Source organism: Fulmarus glacialis, unplaced genomic scaffold (genome assembly GCF_000690835.1).
Source record: "Fulmarus glacialis isolate BGI_N327 unplaced genomic scaffold, ASM69083v1 scaffold6811, whole genome shotgun sequence".
In the NCBI taxonomy this organism is placed as follows: domain Eukaryota; kingdom Metazoa; phylum Chordata; class Aves; order Procellariiformes; family Procellariidae; genus Fulmarus; species Fulmarus glacialis.
The window spans coordinates 26,403-47,418 of NW_009190778.1; the positions used below are offsets into that span (position 1 = coordinate 26,403).

At 38.5% G+C, this 21,016-nt stretch overlaps 1 protein-coding gene across 1 annotated transcript in view; it reads right to left on the reverse strand.

The window, feature by feature from the left end:
* Nucleotides 1–21,016, reverse strand: part of LOC104083054 (ankyrin repeat and KH domain-containing protein 1-like) — a gene marked incomplete at its 5' end in the record, with an annotated part of 78,381 nt that overhangs the window by 26,212 nt on the left and 31,153 nt on the right. Inside the window, 10 exon segments of the mRNA XM_009586415.1 lie at nucleotides 48–191; nucleotides 358–485; nucleotides 1,111–1,198; nucleotides 11,229–11,338; nucleotides 12,806–12,997; nucleotides 13,221–13,458; nucleotides 16,909–17,003; nucleotides 18,621–18,854; nucleotides 19,925–20,072; nucleotides 20,990–21,016. The exon segment at nucleotides 20,990–21,016 is cut by the window's right edge and continues 151 nt beyond it. Coding sequence (XP_009584710.1) covers nucleotides 48–191; nucleotides 358–485; nucleotides 1,111–1,198; nucleotides 11,229–11,338; nucleotides 12,806–12,997; nucleotides 13,221–13,458; nucleotides 16,909–17,003; nucleotides 18,621–18,854; nucleotides 19,925–20,072; nucleotides 20,990–21,016 — 1,404 coding nt within the window.

Here is a 21,016-nt window from a genome sequence, read left to right on the forward strand (position 1 = left end):
TTTGCAACATTCATGGTGATATTTAAGGAAAATTCCTTATGCCTTACCTGAGACTGATCCTGAGATGGAGGTGTGAGCTGAGACAAGTCTGCTGCAGGAACTGACAAAACATTGTTTGGGTAATCCAGCAAGTAAGAAACAACATTTGTATGTCCTCCTTTGGCGGCTTCAATGAGCATTGTTGAGCCATCCTGAAGTGAGATTTTGGAAATAAAAAGCCAGAAGATGAATTTTGCTATCTGGTGTAGCACACAAGATATGAATTAGACCATTTAAAATTGCACATTTACTAGTCCATTAAATCAACTACGTGGTTCTTTCAGTACCTATGATAAATGCATAGTTTTAAGTCAATACCTTGAGCCGATGAGTAGGATCTGCACCATGAGCCAGAAGGAGCTCAACAACTGCCAGGTGGCCTCCCGCACATGCCAGCGACACCACCGTGTGGTCATTATTAGCTGTAGCCCTGTTAACATTGGCACCTATAAAGAGAAGATTTCAGAATTAAACACAAGGAAATTCTTTTCAAAAGAAAGTATTCCAGAAAATACTGTACTTGATGATAGAGATAAACTTTCTCTTCTAATCTTCCTAATTCACACACACACACACTTCTGGGGTAAAAGCAAGGCATTTTGAATAACTGATGGCTTCTACACATCATCCTCCTCATCTTGTAAAGACAAGGCAGTAATGACAGCAACAGCAGGCCTCGTAAGTGGTAAGAGAGAGGGAACACGTATGGTGTACAAAGCACAACTTTTGAATTTTCATTCTAAGCACTTATCAGCATCACTACATCATGCAATTTTTACTGTTTCAGACAGTACTTGAGAATGTGTTTTTTCTGAAGGAAGGAGTGCTTTTTTTAAGAAACTACTTCAAATCTATTTATTAATCTATACAACAGAGCAGGAAAAGTAACTAGCAAAATATTTTGTGATTCATTGTATCATGAACTAAATGAAATTCAAAAACCCGTTAATGGTTTGACAAATGCTCATATACACATAACCAGATTAATTTTGCCAGAAGGATCACAAACATGCAGAATTGTAAAGTGGTATTTTAAAGTTTTTTAATTAGTTATTTAAACTAGTATATTACCTTTGCTAATAAGGAATTGCACAGTGCATAAATGACCAGCTCGTGCAGCCTTCATTAGTGGGGTTCTCCCACCTTCAGATTCATGCTCCTATTGTAAAGAAGAAATAACAGATGTATAAATGGGCAAAAATTATACCATTGTTTCAGCTTTTGAACTATCTCATGGGACCATGGGACCAGAATTACATGTCTCAGTAGATGATCTATCTTATAAGCTGACTGTAATCAATATAAATTGACTGGAATCAATTTACATGTTACCTTAAATACTGAATCACACTGTCAAAAAGCATTAATACCACATCCGTACTGTTATCACAGAAGTTTCCCTACTTACATACCCCTTTTTATTTTAATATTCAGATGCGTAACATACTTGAGAACAGTAACATCTTCTTTCCTCCTCGAAAAGGAACTACTATTTAACACAAATATCATCCAGCATCAGGAAGTATACAAGTAACTATGAACTGATGTGCAACAGTTCTGAGAGCTGTCACACGCTGCATGCCAGACCTTTAAAATTGCAATAATGTCTGAAGTGCAGACAACATTTTTAAAACACGCTGAAGAGGATCAGCAATAAAAATGAGACAAATCACTGCAGGTCACAAAAAGTCTCTGAATAAGAGGATTGGAGAATAAAGCAGAAAGAAGACAAAAGGATGATACAAACCAACATAAAAGGAATGAGCAACAAGAACAATTTTCTAATTTAAAAAGTTTCTGAATACTGGAAAGATGTGGCTGAATACAACTGTATTAGAGAAGTTACAGAACTAGAAAATTTGCCTGCTATGTAGACATGATCAATACCACAAAGAATGCTGACTAATCAACCCTCCCACAGAAACAAGGGGAGAGAACATCATCTTCCTGGGAGTGTTTGTATTTGCGCTCTGAATATTCAGTCTGATCCATAATATACTAGGACCATGGGGTTTTTTAAATTAAATATCTGGGAAGCCAAGCTCTAAATTCACTATTTACTTCTGGAATGGCATGTATATCTGACAGCAAAAGTTAACATTTAGTACTGACAGTGGATGATACTGCTATTAAAAATATAAAAGGACAAGAATAGATTTAACAGAACAAATCAACTCCTTCCCATAGTATTGCTGAAAACTCTGCATATGTCCTTTGACATATGGCTTGCTTTGGTTGCAAGCTGCACCTTAAGTCAGCTTTCTGTTCATACACTCGAGGAAGAAATCTCTTGACTGGATCTTCTATTGGAGACTGACCCCATGCAGAAAATACAAACCAATCCTTTGCCGTAACAGGGGTTACGCTACCCTTCTCCTATGCTCTTTGGAAAGAACGGAAATGCTCTGCTCCTGCGCCTTCTTAAGAATTTTGTATTATTGTGCACCGCTTTAACACATATTTAAACTCCACATTAGTGCTCTTATTTCTTTGCTTACTTGGTAGTATAATGCATAAGTGTGAGCAGGCAGATAGGAAGTCTTACGGACTTACTACTGAAGTTACCTCTTTTTTTTTTTTAAATAAGTACATTCCACTCCCAGGGCAAATGACTGCTTAGCTGTCAATAAATATATGCATGCTTTTGGATTGTCTGCATGTCAGAAATATTTGCAAGACATGTAAAGCTAATTATGTTAGTATGTGGCCCTATGATGTGCAAGAATTAGTAGCATGCCCTTGAGCTCTGATGCTTACTCTGGTATTTGGCATAGTTCTTCCCTCCTCAGCCACTGCCAATAAAAAAGCCAGATGCTGCTGTTTGCCTTATGCACAGTAAACCCCTGGTACTGCCGGCAAATCACTCACAAAGCAGCTACGGATACAAAGAACTACTGAACACCATTTCACTCGCTGAGCAGGACCAGAACATTACTGCCCAAGCAATTTAATACACATGTCTAAATCCCCATTGATGCAACACCAAAGCTGGTAAGAAGCAAAATTTATTTTAGGTCATCTTAGCTATATTCAAGATAGTGAAAAGCCATCCTGTGTTGCAGGATGCAGCATTTCAGATAACTAGCAGTAACATATCATTATTTGCAACATTCTCTACTCCTAACAGACTTCACTGTTTAAGACTTCAACACGGATGTCAGGAGGCTTCCTCATTTAAATGCAATGCAGTTATTCTGCCCAGTTTAACCAACTGTCACTTCATCAAGCAGGCAGAACGTGATCCTCAACTATTACACACTTCAAATACTTGCAGTATCATACACATCATCAGACCAGCCAAACTAAACCATTTGTGTGCCCACCTGCTGTAGATCTTCAAAAGTTATTGCATTTTGATGGTATTTTTCACATCAGAAGATAGAAATGCATATTTTATTTTAAGATTAAATTAATTCTATGACTTCAGCACTCTATTTAGCCCTAATAAAGGCTAGCAGATAGCATCAACTCAAGCTTTAAGGGAAAGCATCTAGAACAAGCCAGAATAAGAAGCTGAGCCAGTGCAATGCCTTTTTCTACTCACATCCTTTCTTTTACCTAGAATGGCCATAAATTTTAAAGATTTTTTTATTTTAGCTGCAGTAGATAATCAAAATCAGGACAGAGAACATGAAAGCTGTCCAAAAGCATCCCCCATCAGCTTTCCAACGCACTTCTTCCTTGTATTAATATGGAGTATATGCAAATGCTTATTTTCTAAGAACAAAAACTAGCAAGGAGTACTCATTTCCAAAGACAATTTCCCCGGTTATCTGCACTGTAGGACTCACCACAGTATTCTGTCTCTCTTCACTGCTCCAATCCTGAGAAATATTGCAGTTAGTACAATCAGAAAGAGGTATAAAGGAGAACACCTATGCCAGCTTTGACTAGAAAAGCCATTCTCTAAACACTTGAGTGATGCACTCTCCTGCTAATTCTGCTTGAATAAAAAGAATGCCTGAGAAGAATTTTCTGTAGGTTTGGATACCAGATAGGAAGGAAGGGGAAAGCAAAAGTATTACCCAAATCAGGTAAGAGTTTACATTATCTGCACCTTTTCCACTGGGACTCAAAAAGGAGATGAGAATCCAGTCAGTAATAATTATTTCCTTTCTAGACAAATCAATACTTCAGAGAGCAGAGCAAAAGCAGTGTCATCAGAAGCATCTTATGACAATCACTGACTTTTTTTTTATCCTTGATTTCGAGTTCTCTGTTTTAGGCAGAGATCAGCTACATAAGGGCTTTTCCCCCCCTATTATTCTCCTTGGTTCACAAGTATTCATGTTTGGCAAGTTTTATGCACTAGGATATTTTTTTCGAGTTTGTTTCCAATGCCGTATGTTATTTAAAAGTTCTAGAACAAAATTTGCATTTTCAAAGTAAAGGTCCAACTGCTCTCTTCAATTCTTTAACAAGCCTCTCTCATCCACAGCAACAGTGAATATTTAACTGAAATCTAAATGTTATTCTAAGCAAAATGATTTAGACAAAGTTTTTGGTGCAAGACAATAGCCAAACAATACAGTTGTTAACACTATGCCACTTTCCTAATTTTCAAGAGTGAACTCCTATCAAGAGAAACAGTATTCTAGCAGTCACCAACCTAATTGTCCCAGATAACCTTCCAGAGATACAAACCAGTATTTCAGAGGCACCTAAAAGCTCAACTAGGCCTCTAGTTTAAAGTAAGTATCTGAAAAGGGAAGACCTTACAGGAAGCTACATACATACCAATAGGTTTAACACAGCTACTTATGCTAATAGACTCAATGAGATAACTTGGTGCATTTGTGAAGGCTGATACTGTTTTTTAAAAAGAGAGTTTTAGAAAACCCAACAGAAGGGAAAATGCAGGACAAAGATGACATGTCTAGTCTACACAGCGAGTCTTTGTATTTTTGAACAAATTTAGATGCCTTAAAGCCATGCTTGTTGTTAGCATGTATCCTGAGGCTGCAGCTTACAAGCATCAAAGGGCAACCTCACCTGATGCTTGCCCGGCTCTATGCCCTCCAAAATAGTCTTCTTTAAGTCCTCCTGCTTGTCCTGCGGAAGGAAAAAGAAGAACTCACGGCTCTTGTTCTACAAATAAATGTTGTTCTTGGTCATGAAGACCTGGAATGTGAACCTAAATGAATCAGATCCACCAGCTGAAAACTCTGTTTTGCTGGAATTAGGCAAGCAAGCTCAAAGGTAAGACCAAGCAATGCAGCTCTCGCCAGTTAAGACTCCTACCACAAGCCATTCAGATTCATGAAGAGAGCACAAAGGTCATATACAGCATCTCGTTAAACACAAGATGACTTTTTGTTCACTACTGGCAAAAGAGAGGATTTCATTGTACTTTGCACCATCCAGAGACTGCAACACAACATCCAAAAGGTGTTAACTACAAAAATTAGCTTCACATGTCCTACAAGCTTTTGCTTTACTTGTAGAAGACTGAGAGCCAAGTCTAAAAAGACCTGAAATCCCTGACCTTCCCCTGATGGTTCAAGAAACAATATGGAAAAACATGACAGCTTCTCAGATCCCTCACTGTAACGACAACATAGCTACCTTCAGCATGGTTTCATTCAAAACCATAAAGTATTGGCTACTTTTGTAGATTTTTAAATGCTGCCTTATGCACACTGCATCAAACACGCAGTGCATCATACACACATAAAGGAAGGTGAGTTTCTAATTAAGGAGTCACGTTAGTGTAGGGGATGTTATCAGCTGAAGGCAAAGCAACGATCCCTGCAATGACAAAAAAACATCCGTCTAAAAATATTTTGTCATAGGGCAAGAATAAAGAGGTAGTCTGCATGCCTGTGTTTGTTTATTTATTTATTACAACTGGAGTTATACGGATGCCAAGTAGGCAGTTTAAGTCTTTTAAGGAAAGCCACGCGTGGAATTTTAACAAGTATAAAAAAGCTTTGGGGAGAACTTGACAGTGTAAAATGAGAAGAATGCAAGGATGAAGCTGCCCTCAGGGGTTCTCTTCCATCTCTCAATTTCAGCATAAAAACACCCATATATCTTGTAGTAGAAAGGTAAACTGCATCACTAGATCAACTCTCCTGTGCAGTTCCTCATGTACAGCTGCAAGGCAGCCCAGATTAGAAAATCCCAATTTAAAACTCTTTTCTGTACTTCCCAGCTGAGAAAAGCTGGGATCTTCTCCCTGTCCAAAAAAGAACAATCTCTCTTTTGTTTTCAGCTACACTGAAACAGGCAAAGATGCAACCACCTTGACAAGAGCAGTCTCGCTTTCAAAAAGGAGAATGGAATCTCCAATGTGCAGCATTTCATCCAGGTCTGATTCTACATTAAAAGGGAATAGGCATCCAAACAGGCACTTTTAGTTTATAGAAAGGTATACAGCTTAAAAGCAGGATATTACCTCTCGTTAAATATCACCAATACTCTTTATGAGCTTTACAGTCCTTAACCTAGTTCCTGTGGGAGTATACATGCACCATGCATGTCTTACCTTATACAAGCTTTGAGATGAAGGTAACTGCTAGTAAAGACATAAAGAAAAAGAAGAAAGAAAAAAAAAAGAGAACTCTCATAGGAAAAACAAAAGTCTCCTCTCACCTTTGAGATTAGGCAAATCCTTACCACACAGGTAAATAACTGTATTACTGAAGTGCTGGTTATTTTTTCCTGAAGCTATTAAACCATACCACTGCTTAGAAAAAATGCTTTTATCAAATTGTATTTCAGAGTTCTAATCTCCAAAACTTTACTCCTATTAATCACAAAATCTAAAGTAGGTGTTTTGTCCCCATAAAAAAGTTTGTAAATAAGTAAAATTTACATTTGGTCCAGTGGCAGGAGCTCAGACTAAGACCCTGAAAGTCTCTAGCCCTGCAGGCGATAAAGGAACTAGAATGCAACTAAGGCACAGATGGGATCACAGGCTGAAGTCTTCAGATGTGCCTCATATTAAGTCATTCATATACTTGGCAAAAGCAAGCCGATTTCAGAATGCATACATTAACAAGTAAAGGTGTAGGCCTGCCAAGCTAGTTTTGCTACAGATTTTGACAGCCCAACTTTGTCCCTGTAAGGACATGGAAAAGACAGATGCCTTAAAGAAGGGCATCAGAAAAGCATCAGAATAATTGATAACAAGCCAGACTTCATAAACAATTAGTCACAAGGAGATACAAATTCATCAAAATACCGTAACAATTGAGCAGCTCTCCAGCCGACAGAAACAGATGAGCGTGTACTCTGACACTGTTCATTTCCAGTATAACTTGCCACTGCAGAGTTTTAAGGAAAAATTAACCACAAACCGAAGAAAGTTCATCTCAGCCATCATTTTCTTCTAGTTCTCCTGGTTCTCCTAAAGCCACATTCCTTAATGAATCTAACTGAGCTCTCAAGATCTTCACTGGTTCTTGAACTGAATTATATATTTGATATCTAGGCCAGAGGATCAGTCCCTGAAAAGCAAGAGTTCCCATTTTCTACTTGCAAGAACAGCAGCCTTTTTGTGCTGACACGTGGTGGTAATAATCGCTCCCAGTTCATATAAAACTCTCCAGGGACTAGGATCACTTATCATATAATGATCATAGAATGGTTTGGGTTGAACGGGACCTTCAAAGACCATCTAGTCCACCCCTGCTGCCATGGGCAGGAACATCTTCCACTAGATCAGGTCACTCAAAGCCCCGTCCAACCTGACCTTGAACTTTGCCAAGGATGGGGTATCCACAATTCCTCTGGGCAACCTGTTGCAGTGTCTCACCACCCTCATCTTAAAACATGCTCAAACTTTAGCGCAAGGTTCTATTTTGAGATTGAGAAAACCTCAACTGGACATGAGCAACACACAGGAAATCAGTTCAGTAGAGTGAGCTAGGTAACTTCAGCAAAGTTGGAAGACTTCAGTTTTCGATGAGCACAATACAGGAAACTCCCTGACAGAAATATCTCTTGCCCTCTGCCAATTTGGCTAACACAGCATGAAAGAGGCTCCTATTCACACCTGCAGTCTCAAAGTCTGCACCTCAAATCCCCCTCAGTCCTGACCTCCCGGCAACTGAAGAGAGACCTGAGAAGTCAAGAAAGATTTGAGGTCTTAAAGTAGATTATATGCTTTCCAAATCATGGTATAAAGCTCTGAATTGGGAAGAAACAGGAGAACTGATCGCAACAGATCTTGACAGCCAGTGTTTATTGTTCCTTTAACTCAAGAGCATTTGGGGAAGAAAGATCAACTTTCCTTCCTAAATCTAGAATCAGGGAGAAGAAAAATCCTCAAAAACTATGCTCCTGGCCTTCCTGGTCTGGAAGAAAACAGAATATGCAGGTGGCTCACAAAACAATGAAGTAACAACAGCAAAATCCAGCAGTGACTGCATCTCTACAGATAAATAAAACAGGGCCAGGAGACAGGCTTAGGCATGGGATCACTGATCATTCACACTGCTTATTCCTTTGCAGCCCCCCTGGCACAGTGCTGGCCCTGTCAAGAACCACAGTGCTGGAGGTCACCAGGGACTGTTCCCAACGAGCAGCATGGAAAATGTGACATTAAGTTAGTCTCCACTTACGTCAGAGGCCTTGCACCCTCAAGAACCCCTTCAAGACCTCATCCCACAACCCACGGGTGTCCAATGTATGCTCCCAGTATTGCGTTAAGAAAACACCACGTTGGTGGGCTGCAACTGACATTCTTACAGACACAGGGGCACAGCCCCAGGCTCAATGACCTGCTAGGCCCAGTGCTGCCCAGCATGGATGGGTTCAGCGGGTGCCATTTGTCCTTGCAATCAGAGAACAGCCCTCAGCCCTGTTTTATTTTACTGTTTGAGACATAACCAGTATTTTCCCCAAAAAGGACCACTCCACAATAGGGAGTTGGTTATACGTCCAGCTCCTCAGTGACTGTGGTATAAACCTCAGGTATAAAGAAGGTTTCTGGAAAACAATGAAACATCGGTGAAAGCAATCCCAGGAAAGACTGAAGTTGCAGGATGAAAAAGGAAAGAAAGAAAAGCAACTGCAGATGTACTTTCATTTGCTGTGTCTGAACTCCAAAAGGAGAGCAAAATTAACTAGACAGATGAAGATAGACCAACCAGAGGTCTAAGTCCAGATCTGCATAAAATTCCCTACTCCACCACAGACTTCCTGCGATAACTTGGTGAAATCATCTAACCTCATTTGAATTATTAACGAAAATTGACATCTAGAAGAATAATCTCCCACAGTACTACCAAAGAAGCTTTCTTCATACTCCAGCAGTAAGGCAACACACTTCAGAAACCTTCCTTAGAACAATTACAAAGATAACAAATTTATTCAAAACAGCTTACAACTTCTAACAAAGCAACGCAACACAGAGGTGTGAAAGGAAACTGCTCCAAACCGGGAGCACCTGCCATAAGCATTGCTGCAGTTTTTCAGGCATTTCCCCATTTACTTACAATCAGAACTCAAAACCGGTAGATTTATATGGCATGTCTCCCTTTCACGTGCAATTTTCCTTTGCTTCCTTACTATATTTTTCTTGACAGCTCTCCATTTTGATTGGCAGTACAAGAAAATACAGTAAAATAAAACTTTACTTCAGAAAGGCACAAGATTTTTCTCAGCAATACCGATCACAGCAAGATGCTAAATGCCACAAGCACTACTCACCTTAGTGATGAGAGGAAAAAAATAAAAACGACACAACTCTAATAATTTGAAGTGATATTTAAGCAGCAAACCTTGCATGTTTTTAAAAGTTTATGCATAGCAATTTGTATTTTTTTGTTTCAGGCTTTGCTCCTCACTATGAGATACTTCATGGATTATACCTTTATATAACCAAATACTTAATTTTTTTTTTTTTTAAATACCCAATAAACCCCCCAAAACCTATCCTGCCTCTACTACAGTGGCTGATGCTCCATACCCAATACTGAATTGAGCAAAGTGCAGCAGGCGTGCCAAAACAGCCACAAACACACACACCCCCCCATTAACATGTCCTTCCTCCCTGGTAGGAACATATGAAGCAGAATTTTACTGCAGAAGAATTAAGAAGGCCTGAAAAAAAAGTATATTCACAAAGAAGAATGGAAGTATTATTAATTCACAATTACAGCATTAATGTATTTATATTTGTAAATATAAACTTGACAAAATAAAATACTTTATTTAAGACTGAAATTTAAGTGACTTCCTGAGGATGTTGATTTATCAAATTCAATGATAAACTTTTCTGGCATTCTTATCATTTAAAAGGAACAAAACCCCCTAAAATATCCAGCCAAAACTCCAACTCCCTCTGCAAACCAAAAAAACCACACAAGCAGAGAGTGTGGAAAAAGAAGGGAGAATAGTGGGAGAAAAAAAACAAAAAGGCAACCAAAAGAACAATCTTCCCTGCTTATGCCTTATTAGACATAAAGCTCCTAAACTCCTTTAGAAGACTAATGTTATCAAATTGCTTTCTACTGCTTAAAAGTCAAACAAACATTATATCCCTGTAACTGATGAAGAGGCCGTTTTAGGTCTCCCACTACATAATACGAAAAAAGTCAAGACAATTATGTAAACAACTTAGTTATGATTAAATGCATTACATAAAATAAACACTGTGAAAACAATATGCTAAAACCAAGAGTTACAAGAAAGGAAAGAGTTCTGGAACAAAGAAAAGATCATAATATGCTGGTCATTTAAAAGGCTTAGTTTGGGGTTTTTTGTGTTGTAGTTTTAAGAAGTTAGAGAGGCTCAGTGTTTAGAAACTAACACGAAAACAGAGAAGTAGTAGCTCCTAATACTAAAACATTTTAAATTCAGAGCAGTGGAGCAGGTAAACTCTAATCCACAAGAGTCTGGGAATAATAAAGTAGCATAATGAATAAAGGCAACACAGAAATATAACCTGCTAAACAATTAAACTTACGGATTATACCGAAATAAAGATAATCAACCGTCACAAGTGTAAGCTATTGCTAAAACTTTTCACTTAATGGGTGAAAGATTACTCAATAAGAATTTTTATTTTTTAGACCAAACAGAATATGCAAGGTTTTTAAAAAGTTTCTTTCATGCCTCTTTTCACACCCATATATGAATCTCAATTACTAAAATCATCTTCCTGCTCTGTAAGTATATAAGCTTTGGCATACAGTTTGAAACCAAAGTACTTTCCCCACAAGGTGCAGCAGAAGTCTTACCAAATCAGCACCAGCTTGAAGCAACACATCTGCAACATCAGTATGTCCATTTTCACAGGCATAGGTCAAAGCTGTATCTCCTGTCGCTGTTGTGGCATGAACATTAGCTCCTAGAAACACAACATTAGTTTTTTCTTACTGGACATCTCCTTATCAAGTATTTCATATCAGATAAACACAAAAATCAAGGCACTTTATCTGTGACAACAACTGTATCCTACTGACCAAGAGCTTCCACAGCCCAAGGGCATTGCTCTCATGGTAAAAATTGCTCTCATAGTAAAAATACTCTGAGGAGAGGGGATAAGCCTAGGCTTGGAAAAGGCATGACTGGCAACCTAAGCACTTAAACCTATATGCTCATTTATTCCTACATTCCCTCTACAGCAATGAAGATTTCAGTTGTTACAACAAATAAAAGTGAATCCAGACAGTTGTCTAGACTATCCATTTGACAGGGAGCTGCACGCCAAGGAAAACCAGACAAAATGCATGTTCTTGAATTAGTATTAATACTACAAGACCATACACTTCTACAAATTTCACTTCTTCCCTGCTCTTGAAAATCATTTGCTTTAAAACCATTTTGTTGAAATAATTTGACTAGCTTCATATATGCCAGCTACATGAAAACTATGCATGATTCTTGCTATGTAATGCATTATTCTTCAAAAAAATGCCAATGTGATTCGCTATTTTCTTATTTTCAAGGTGTGAGATATATTTAGAGACTCCCTGATGCCAAAACAAGGCTCCTCAATTAACTTTCTACATTATCAGAAGTGAAGTGCAAGCAGTGTTCCAAGTGAGCTGGTGACAGGTGTCACATGCTGGTATCACTGCACAAAGACACAGTTGTTACTGTCCCTCGATGAGCAGGGAGCATTACTTTCTAGAATTACAAATCCAGACAATTTTATGCTTATTCTTAGAAAAGAGCGTACAAATAAATCACCTCCTGTAACAAGGAACATTTCCAAAACATAGCTCCTTTTTATTTATTTATTATTTTAAGCAGTATTACTGCACTTTAGTCTCTACCAACTTTAAACTGACAGATGAACACTGAAGTGTAATTTTCCCCCAACTCCAGCAAGATCTAATTTTTACTACTGTATAATGTACTAGTAAAATTCATTCATCACAGAAATTCAGCACATTCCAGAATCTGTCTTGCACACTATTTCCCAGGGCACAATTCCTGAAGTACTGGTTATTCAGGGCGACTGACTGCAGATCATCAGGCTCAGTCAAAGCAGGAGTAACATATAAAAATGAGCATTATCTGTATTAACATTTTGTCCTAAATGCAGTTAGCTGGAAACAATGTCCCTAATGAACCTTGATGTTTTTTAGATATGCAACAGAATCTAGTGCTCCATGAGGCACTTTCCTCTGTTAACAGTATCAAACAACATTAAGGTGTAACATATGCTTTTTTCCTTCTTGCTAAGGTATCTGAGAAATACAGTTTCTTGTTACAACACTGCCACCATCAAGCCCAAGTATCTTCTAAATCATAAAAAACATCGACTCTATACTATCTGTGGGCTAGATCATTTGCACTGTACACATACCTGCTGCCAGCAAGTATTTCACCAATTCAAGATGACCCTCTTGAGCAGCTTCCATCAAAGGTGTCGAGCAACCAAGTTCTATATCAGCTCCTGCCTTAATAAGGAAGTCAGCTACTTCAGAAAACCCTCCACAGCATGCCAGAGTAAGAGCTGTTTCCTGCGTTTCTTCTGTCTGTGCATTTATATTTGCCCCTAGGAAACAAAATAGCTGTTATTTTAACTGACCAGACACAGGGTAGGAAAGTGAATGCTCATCACCTCCACAGTTTGGGTGTTGTAGCTTTGCTCAGCAGTTACAGCAATGAGCAGTGACAGCCACACACTACATCAGAGGAATTTGCACAGAATACCTAATGGCAAACGGTCAACACTGCATTCTTCATAACAAACACTCAAGAAATGACAGTGATCTCACCTTGTGCCAGTAGCAAGGCTACCATCTCTTCATGGCCTTCCCGGGCAGCTTCCATTAGAGGAGTATAACCTTCATCATTAACTTCCTCCAGGTTAGCTCCCCTTTCGATCAGAAGAGCTGCTAACTCCACGTGTCCACCGCAAGCAGCCAGAGTGAGCGGAGATTCAAATGAATCTGCAGGCATATTCACTTGAGCACCACTGTCTAAAAGCAAGCGTGCCACTTCCACATGTCCATCCTACAAAACAAAGGTGAACACAAAAATCAGAAACAGTTGAAGTCACTTGATGCTGTAGTTGCAACCACTATCATACTAGGTCTGAAAATGATCCTAAAAAGACAGAGTCTTTTTACTTATGATGGTTCAATTTATGACATAGTTATGGCAATTCTTGGATTAAACTGACATTTAGGTTTCCACCTACATCTAAGTTAGGTTTAAATGCATGAGGGAAAAAAGTGCTAGATGTACATTGGGTTTTTTTTTTTTTCTTCCTTTTTTTGGTCTTTTTTTTTCCTATGACAATCAGAAATATGGGATAAGACCTTCTTAAATATCCAGCAAAATACCTGGGACACAAAAGTAATACAGATAGCAAACAAGTACCACAAGTAATAAACTCACTCCATGACTAAACCCCAAAACAAGAATTGGAAAAAAGATTTTCTTTTTCTTTGTAGTTGATTCATGGCTTCTACAGACAAAAAAGCTCCAACTGGCAGTTTCTAGATCCTGGGAAAGATACCTGCAGAGAAACTGAAGTGGGTTACAATGAGGTAGGTAACAGGAGGAGAGAAGACTCGAATAAATCTTAAAGGAGACTGAAAACTGCCTTGGGGTGAAGCAATCTTTGCCATAGAGGGAAGAGAATTAGGATTGCCAGAACAGGCTGTTTGAGCCCTTACCAATCAAAGCATATAAATGCAGCTGTCAGCTTCTCAAGAAACTATTACTAAACTCCTCAAAGTTACTTGAGATAACTTTGGTTTGTAGAAAGCCACAATACCTCCGAACACAGGAAAATGTAAGGAAGTTTTGGCATCGGGAAAGAAGAAAGAAACACTCACATGGTTTCTCCCTCCCACTTAAACTGGGACCCAAACTTGTGGAACAATTTGAAGAAGAGATCTTGGAAAACCGAAACAGACTACAAGCTACACCTAATGAAGGGGGAAGGCTCAAGTCATGCAAAGAGTGCTCAGTGAGAGCACTGAAGGTCTGAGGGTCTAATCAGAAGACATTTCATACTAGACCTTTCTTCAGCATACACAATTAATAGAGTAACTTAAGGATGGAAAGGGAACTCCCAAGAAGACGACTTGAATTGAGGCATGTTCTTTGTATCTCCCAGTGGAGAGAAAACCACTTGCTGCCTTGCATACTGCAAGTGCATAGGTATTAGGTGCATCACCTTGGTCACTCCATTTGCCATCCAAAGAAATACGGGGTTCTTCCAGAAGGAGTAGACTGTCAGCCAGCTTTGATGATTTAGAGCCCTGTGTCCTGGCACAGGGATTTGACAGTTAAACTGGATTAATTCTTTAAACTAGCCCCACACATGCTGACAGATTTTGCTAGAGAACTAAAGAATACTTCTTCCTGAGGAAGACATAAAAGGGCCAATTTCAGTGGCAAATAGCAGATGTTTTTATGTTGTGTCTTTGGAAGGAAATCTAAATAAATTTGGGCAATACTAAAGGCCAAAAAAAGACATTAGAAGACTTCTCTGCCCAAGGTTCAAGTCAGAGCTGTCTAGGCTGGAGCACTGATACCTAGAGGTGATTTATAAAGTTATAAAGCTAAGAATTCCACTAGTTCCCAAAATTAAAGAACTTCTTATGTATTAAGAACAGCAACCTCAAGCGAACTACCAGTTCCCCATTCTGATCTCACCAGAATTGTCAGCCAGTAACTCAAACAGCTAACACAGAGCTATAGAAAAGGGGGCAAGAAGGATATCAAACACGCAACACTTGTCTTAAGTTGACCACGAAGCAGGTAGTAAGTAACCTGAGATTGACAGCAATCAAGTCTGTAAATTAAAGACAGGCTGTTGTTCTCAGAGAAGCTCACTAAAAGCCAACAACCACCTCATCTAACTAAAGGCATTATCCTAGGCGTGGCACTCTGTCTTGACCAAAACATAATAAAACTGAGAGGCACTTACAATATAATTGATGATCAGAGACCAGACATCTCAGCTTCCTGTATTTGCAGCATTCATTAGTTGGAAAACAGTGAAGACTGGAAAAAGTCACAATAATTTGGTGGAACTGCTCCCTTCTGCAAGGGTGCAGCCAAAAGATAACAAGGAACAAACTCCATCATTCGACTTGGAGTTGGGACTTACAAGGATCAATTTCCTCTCTGTTGCTTTTAAAGGTCAATACACACTCTGTAATGCAAACTAGTCTGAAACATCCAAGAGATGAAAACGTGCAGGCAACCCACACAACTTTATCTTCCCCAAGCGAGACACTTCATAGCCTCCAAGTCAACCCAGTGCTCAGACTGTATCACCGTGAAAGGAAAAAAAAAAAAAAACAAAAAAAAAACCAAAAAAAACCCAAAACACAACCCAAAAAAACACTTGGAAGGTGGGCTGATTAAAACATTTAGTTTGCAGTCATGCTGCATCCTCCTTTAGGTGACAGCATACACCCACTGCAACTGCGTCCCTCCAACAATTCCTTATTGGCACTAGGCTCTCATACAGGGAAGACTATTCAAGGATACTATTACCATCTCACTATTGGAAGACTTCAACACAGCTTGAGATGTTATGATCTGACCTTGGTCACTTGCATCATCACCTCACAATTGCACTAAAAGAACACTTGATCCTCCAGCTCTCAGAAGACTGGAGGAACATTGCAGCCTATCTTCTAAGGATTATAGGCTACTGGGAGCAAATTAGGTTTCCTCCATTCTCTGTGCTTCCTATGAAAACAAGGTCCCTGTTCTTTCTTCAAAGAAGTTTCCCAGCTTGAAGAATAGATAAAAGATCACCTAAGGTCTAGACAAAAATGGTTGCAGATACGTTTTGACACAATAGCACAATCTTCATTAAGATGAAGCTCTTGGAAAGGTAAGTTTTACCTCAATGGCTGCTTTGAAATTATGAGTTGCCCAAGAACTAAGAACTAAACTACTTTTGACCTACTGTTTTATTATCAAAAGAAAAACCTCACAGCACCATTTATAGAAACCTAGAAGAGAGCAAACCATCTCTACATGCAAAACACTTCCTGCAGTGCTGAAAGGACAAGCATACTACATTAGTCATCAAGCTCAGTGCACTTCTGGAAGGCTCATACCATGATGATCTGAGAGACCTTATTTATAAAGACAAAAGTGGAAAACTAACTCTAACACTGCAAAAGAAACAGTGACTTGGGCTCGACCTACTATACTGCACTGCAGATTAGTTACCCCTACATTTAACGTAAGGAGCATTTAAAAAAACAAATCACACTCCCAAAGATTAGAATAATTCTTCCCTATGACCAATTAGACTGAGAAGCTGGCCACCTGTGGTAACTATAGCAAAAGCTTTCTTACAATAAAAACTAACACACACTCACTTGCAGACCCAAAACAGCTTGTTAACAATGGCTCACTTTATTTTATCATCTCTTTTATTCCTCTCTCATTGAAAAGGGAGCAGTACAAATAAACGCTATTTACCATGCAGGCCTCCATTAGTGCCGTGTGCATCTCATCTGTTTTATGTTCTTGATCAGCTCCAGCTTCAAGCAAAAAACGAACCATATCTAAATGGCCTTCAAATGAAACAGATCAAAATAAATAAGCATTTAATATCACAAACTTTTAGTAGTATAGACAGTACACTTAATGAAATAATTTAGATTTTCATAGTTTGCTATTACAATTTTTACGAGTTATAATTTGCAAACCTGCTCTTTTTAAAGTACTCTAAAAAATACCAATGCAAAATGACAGCCAGACTTTAGACAGTCTTTCCCAAAGACACTGCCCAACTATGAGATGAAGACAGATCTCTCTAATTCAAGTTTACACAACAAGAACCTTTCCTTGTGACTTCAAGCTATAAAAGACTGTGCTTATTCCTTATTCAGCTGCATAGTGATGTATCATTTAAGTGTTCCAAGGCAGCATACCACTGGGGGGGGATTATCTTTTAGAGATAGGTTCATGTAGATCGGAAATTAACTTTAAGCTTTTTAATCATAGCATTCACAGATATATTTCTGAGAACTAAGATACACACATTATGTCATACCATGTTATCGGACCCTATTTTTAAAAGCTTCTACTGAACTTTACCAATACTTGTTTTCAACTCTATTAGGCTTCTGTCATTTTAGAATTTGTCCCTTACAAGTTACATATTTTTATCCTCTCAATGAGGATCCTCCTCCAAGACAAAACTTAGTTTTACATAAACTGATAGGAAAACAAGGTAGCTCAACCATCTTGCCAAAGATAATACAGGAAATCTCTAGTCAACTACTATCTTGTATTACATCACCCTCTTAAGTTTCAGGTCACAAGAAACAAGAATGCCCATCCAACATAACCAGGAGTACTATTACTGAAATTTCTCTCTAAGGAGCTACTATATGCTGCAGGAAATCCATGACAAATCCAGATGCAAATTTTCAGATGGGTTATACATAGTATGTATCCTCCAATTCTAACCACAGAGGCCAAACCTCTATGAAAATAGAGGTTACTACGACAATAATCCACATCCTTAAAGCTTTTATCAGGAGAAAAACAATTGTTGGAAATTTTATGGAGGTTTTTGGAAGAAAAAAAAAAACTTGGAAGCACATTGGATTACCATTGCACTAAGTTACTTTATAAAGAAACTTTAAATAGCAAAATAAATTACGTCAAAAGTCCATAAAAGTTCATAATACATAACAATTCATAGACATCCTCCAAAATTACACTGAAGGAAAAGTATCCAGAAATAATACTAGCATTTTCACCCCATCAGGTGTTCCAGGAACTAACTGGAATAGTTAGAACTAACTTCACATTTTCCTAACAACTAACAGAGATGTTTTCAGAACGTGCAGATAGTTGGTGAGGGGAATCTAAGTGAAATAGAGGATGCGGTAGTGGCGGAAGAGGAGAGTGGTGGTGTGTCAAAGCACAAGTTTGGACACAGCCAGTCACAAGTTTTCATTTGCAACATGTTGAATACATGTCCACCACATTTGTACACAAGTAGACAGGCTTAATATCACTATACCACGGATAAGCATTTCCTGACATCGAGTTTAAAACCAAAATCCAGTATACCAAAACTCTTAAGAAAATATTTAAAGTATGGCTGGAAGCTTTAGTTAGATAAATCCTATAAAATAAATTTAAACAAAACCACAAAACAAGGCAAGAGACCATACCTTTATAGCATGCAAGTGTAAGTGCACTTTCTTTGAACTCGTTGGAGTGAGTGTTGATTCCTGCACCATATTCCAGCAATACTCTTGCAACCTCAACATGACCTGCACTGGCTGCTTCCATTAAGGGGGTATGCCCATTCTCATTGTGGTCTTCTATATTAGCACCGGCTTTCAATAGCACCTTCACTATGTCAACAAAGCCCCCAGCACAAGCGTAAGTGAGAGCTGTGTTCCCTGCAGAGAAGAAGTAGTTTACATGAAAGCCCTTTCCATCACCCACTCCTGATATAGGAAAGGAAATTAGTTTTAACAGCTCTGAACAAAACCAAGTACATCACTAGCAGCAGTCTTCTACCTCACAGCGATGTTACTCCAGCCAATAATTTCAGGCTGGGTATAAAATCCCAACACAACTATAATGTGAAAGAGTTTTAATGCTAAGCCAATATTACAAATCAGGATTTTTTTCTTTGATAATTGTGTTTCCTACTTCAGCACACAAAGAGAGATCAAATACATGCACAAAAATATCAATGAGTAATTTTCATGCTCACTGTACAGTTTGGGCAGGGGAGGGTGTTCGGGTTCTTTTGCCTAAGACTGTATCCTGTAATCCCTTGAAAAACTTTTACTGGCTGGATGAAAATAAATTTATAATTTAAAAAACTCTGGTACTGTAAGTGACAGTTAATCACATATGGCTCATGTTTTAAATGCTACAGTCAATTTTAAGGTAAGCTCTGCTTAATATGGCTAAGCATCAAGACAAAAAGAACATTTCATAGTCCAGACACCTGACTTTTTTAAAATTTGAACAAAGTTTAAATTCTGTCTTAATATTACCAGAATCCAATTGCAGGTTAATACTCTCAGCAAGGTTAGTTAAGCTGTGGTCAAGCATCAGCAATGTAGACAACATTCAATGCTCAAAGAATTGTACCTCCTCTTTGGTAAAAAGCAAGACTGAAACAACTGGTCTTGAACAGATGTGTCCCATGGTCTCCTTGCTGGGTAATTTTGGATTATACAGATGAGAAAAACTAAACTTCATGTATTTTTCTGGTCATCTAACACCACAGTGGTTTTCACAGGAATAGTGCTTTCCATTACAGTTTATATTAAAACCACCTTTAATAATGGCCAGGTAAGACACTAACATCTGCTATGTATCTAGCCTATTCTTAATAGTTCCTGTTGTGTTTTCTTGTAAATGAAACTGTCAGACAAAACCACAGATGTTCAGAACAGCTGCACGTCTTATGTGCCAGTCTTATTAATTCTTCGTGTTCCTGCTTCCCAATTACCTGTTGAAGACTGTGCGTTGACATCTGCACAATGAACAAGGAGAAGTTTAACAATATCTACATAGCCTCCGCTGGCAGCTGCCATTAAGGGCGTTATGTCTCCTTTATTCCCTCGATCTTCAACATTTGCATGCATTGCTAGCAGCACCTAGAGAAAAAAGTTCAGTTTAACGAATAAATTGTAACACCAACATTTTGCTTTTTTTCAGTGGGGCTTGTGAGAATGATTCCCCAGCCAGCCGTGACATCCCCTTGCAGTAATACCCCCGACAGCGAAGCACAATGGCACTCCCCAGGACCATTTATAATTACTACCTGCACTGTGCTCTGCTTCAGGAAATGCTGGTTTTCTACATTTGTTCATATCTGCTAAAATCAACATTAAGTTACAGTGCAATACTGACATTTTCAAAAGTCACACAGCAATTCGCTAACCAGAATGACAGCAGAGAACCTGCAAACTTGCATTAATGACCACAGCACACATCGGGTCAAGCTTACAAATAAACTGTTTTCTCCCTGTACTCTTGCCTGGCACCAAAACATGAAGCTGGCCACTTTCTGAGAACTATCACTTAAACATCTTCAAAGCAGCACAAATTCTGCCCTTAGATACATAAATATAAAAGGCAAAAATTAACATGAATTAATGCACTCTTGATACAGATGTGACAAAAAAAAAAAAGGATTGAGTGACTGAGACATGAGTTTTTAGAAGGTAACCACTTGTAGTGTTTAATTTTGCTGCTATTTTAGATCCTCTTGCAGTATCTGCTTGGCAGAACAGCTTGACTGCATCTAGAACAATGCCAGAAAAGTAGATACATCGTAAAACACAAGATACATTCCTCAGACAACTCCCTTAAACCTAAAGGCATATATGATAGCATTTTTCATTAAAAAGACAAATGATAACTGGAAGCCCACAATAAACTGTATTAACTGATACTCTGTTCAGATTATAAAAAATTATTATAATCAGAATAGCTAAAATGTTTACCTATCAAACAACCCCCTTAGACAATGCTTCACAAAGGTTTAGTTGTGATTATATTTGTTACTTACTTGTGCCAATTCATAATATCCTGCTGA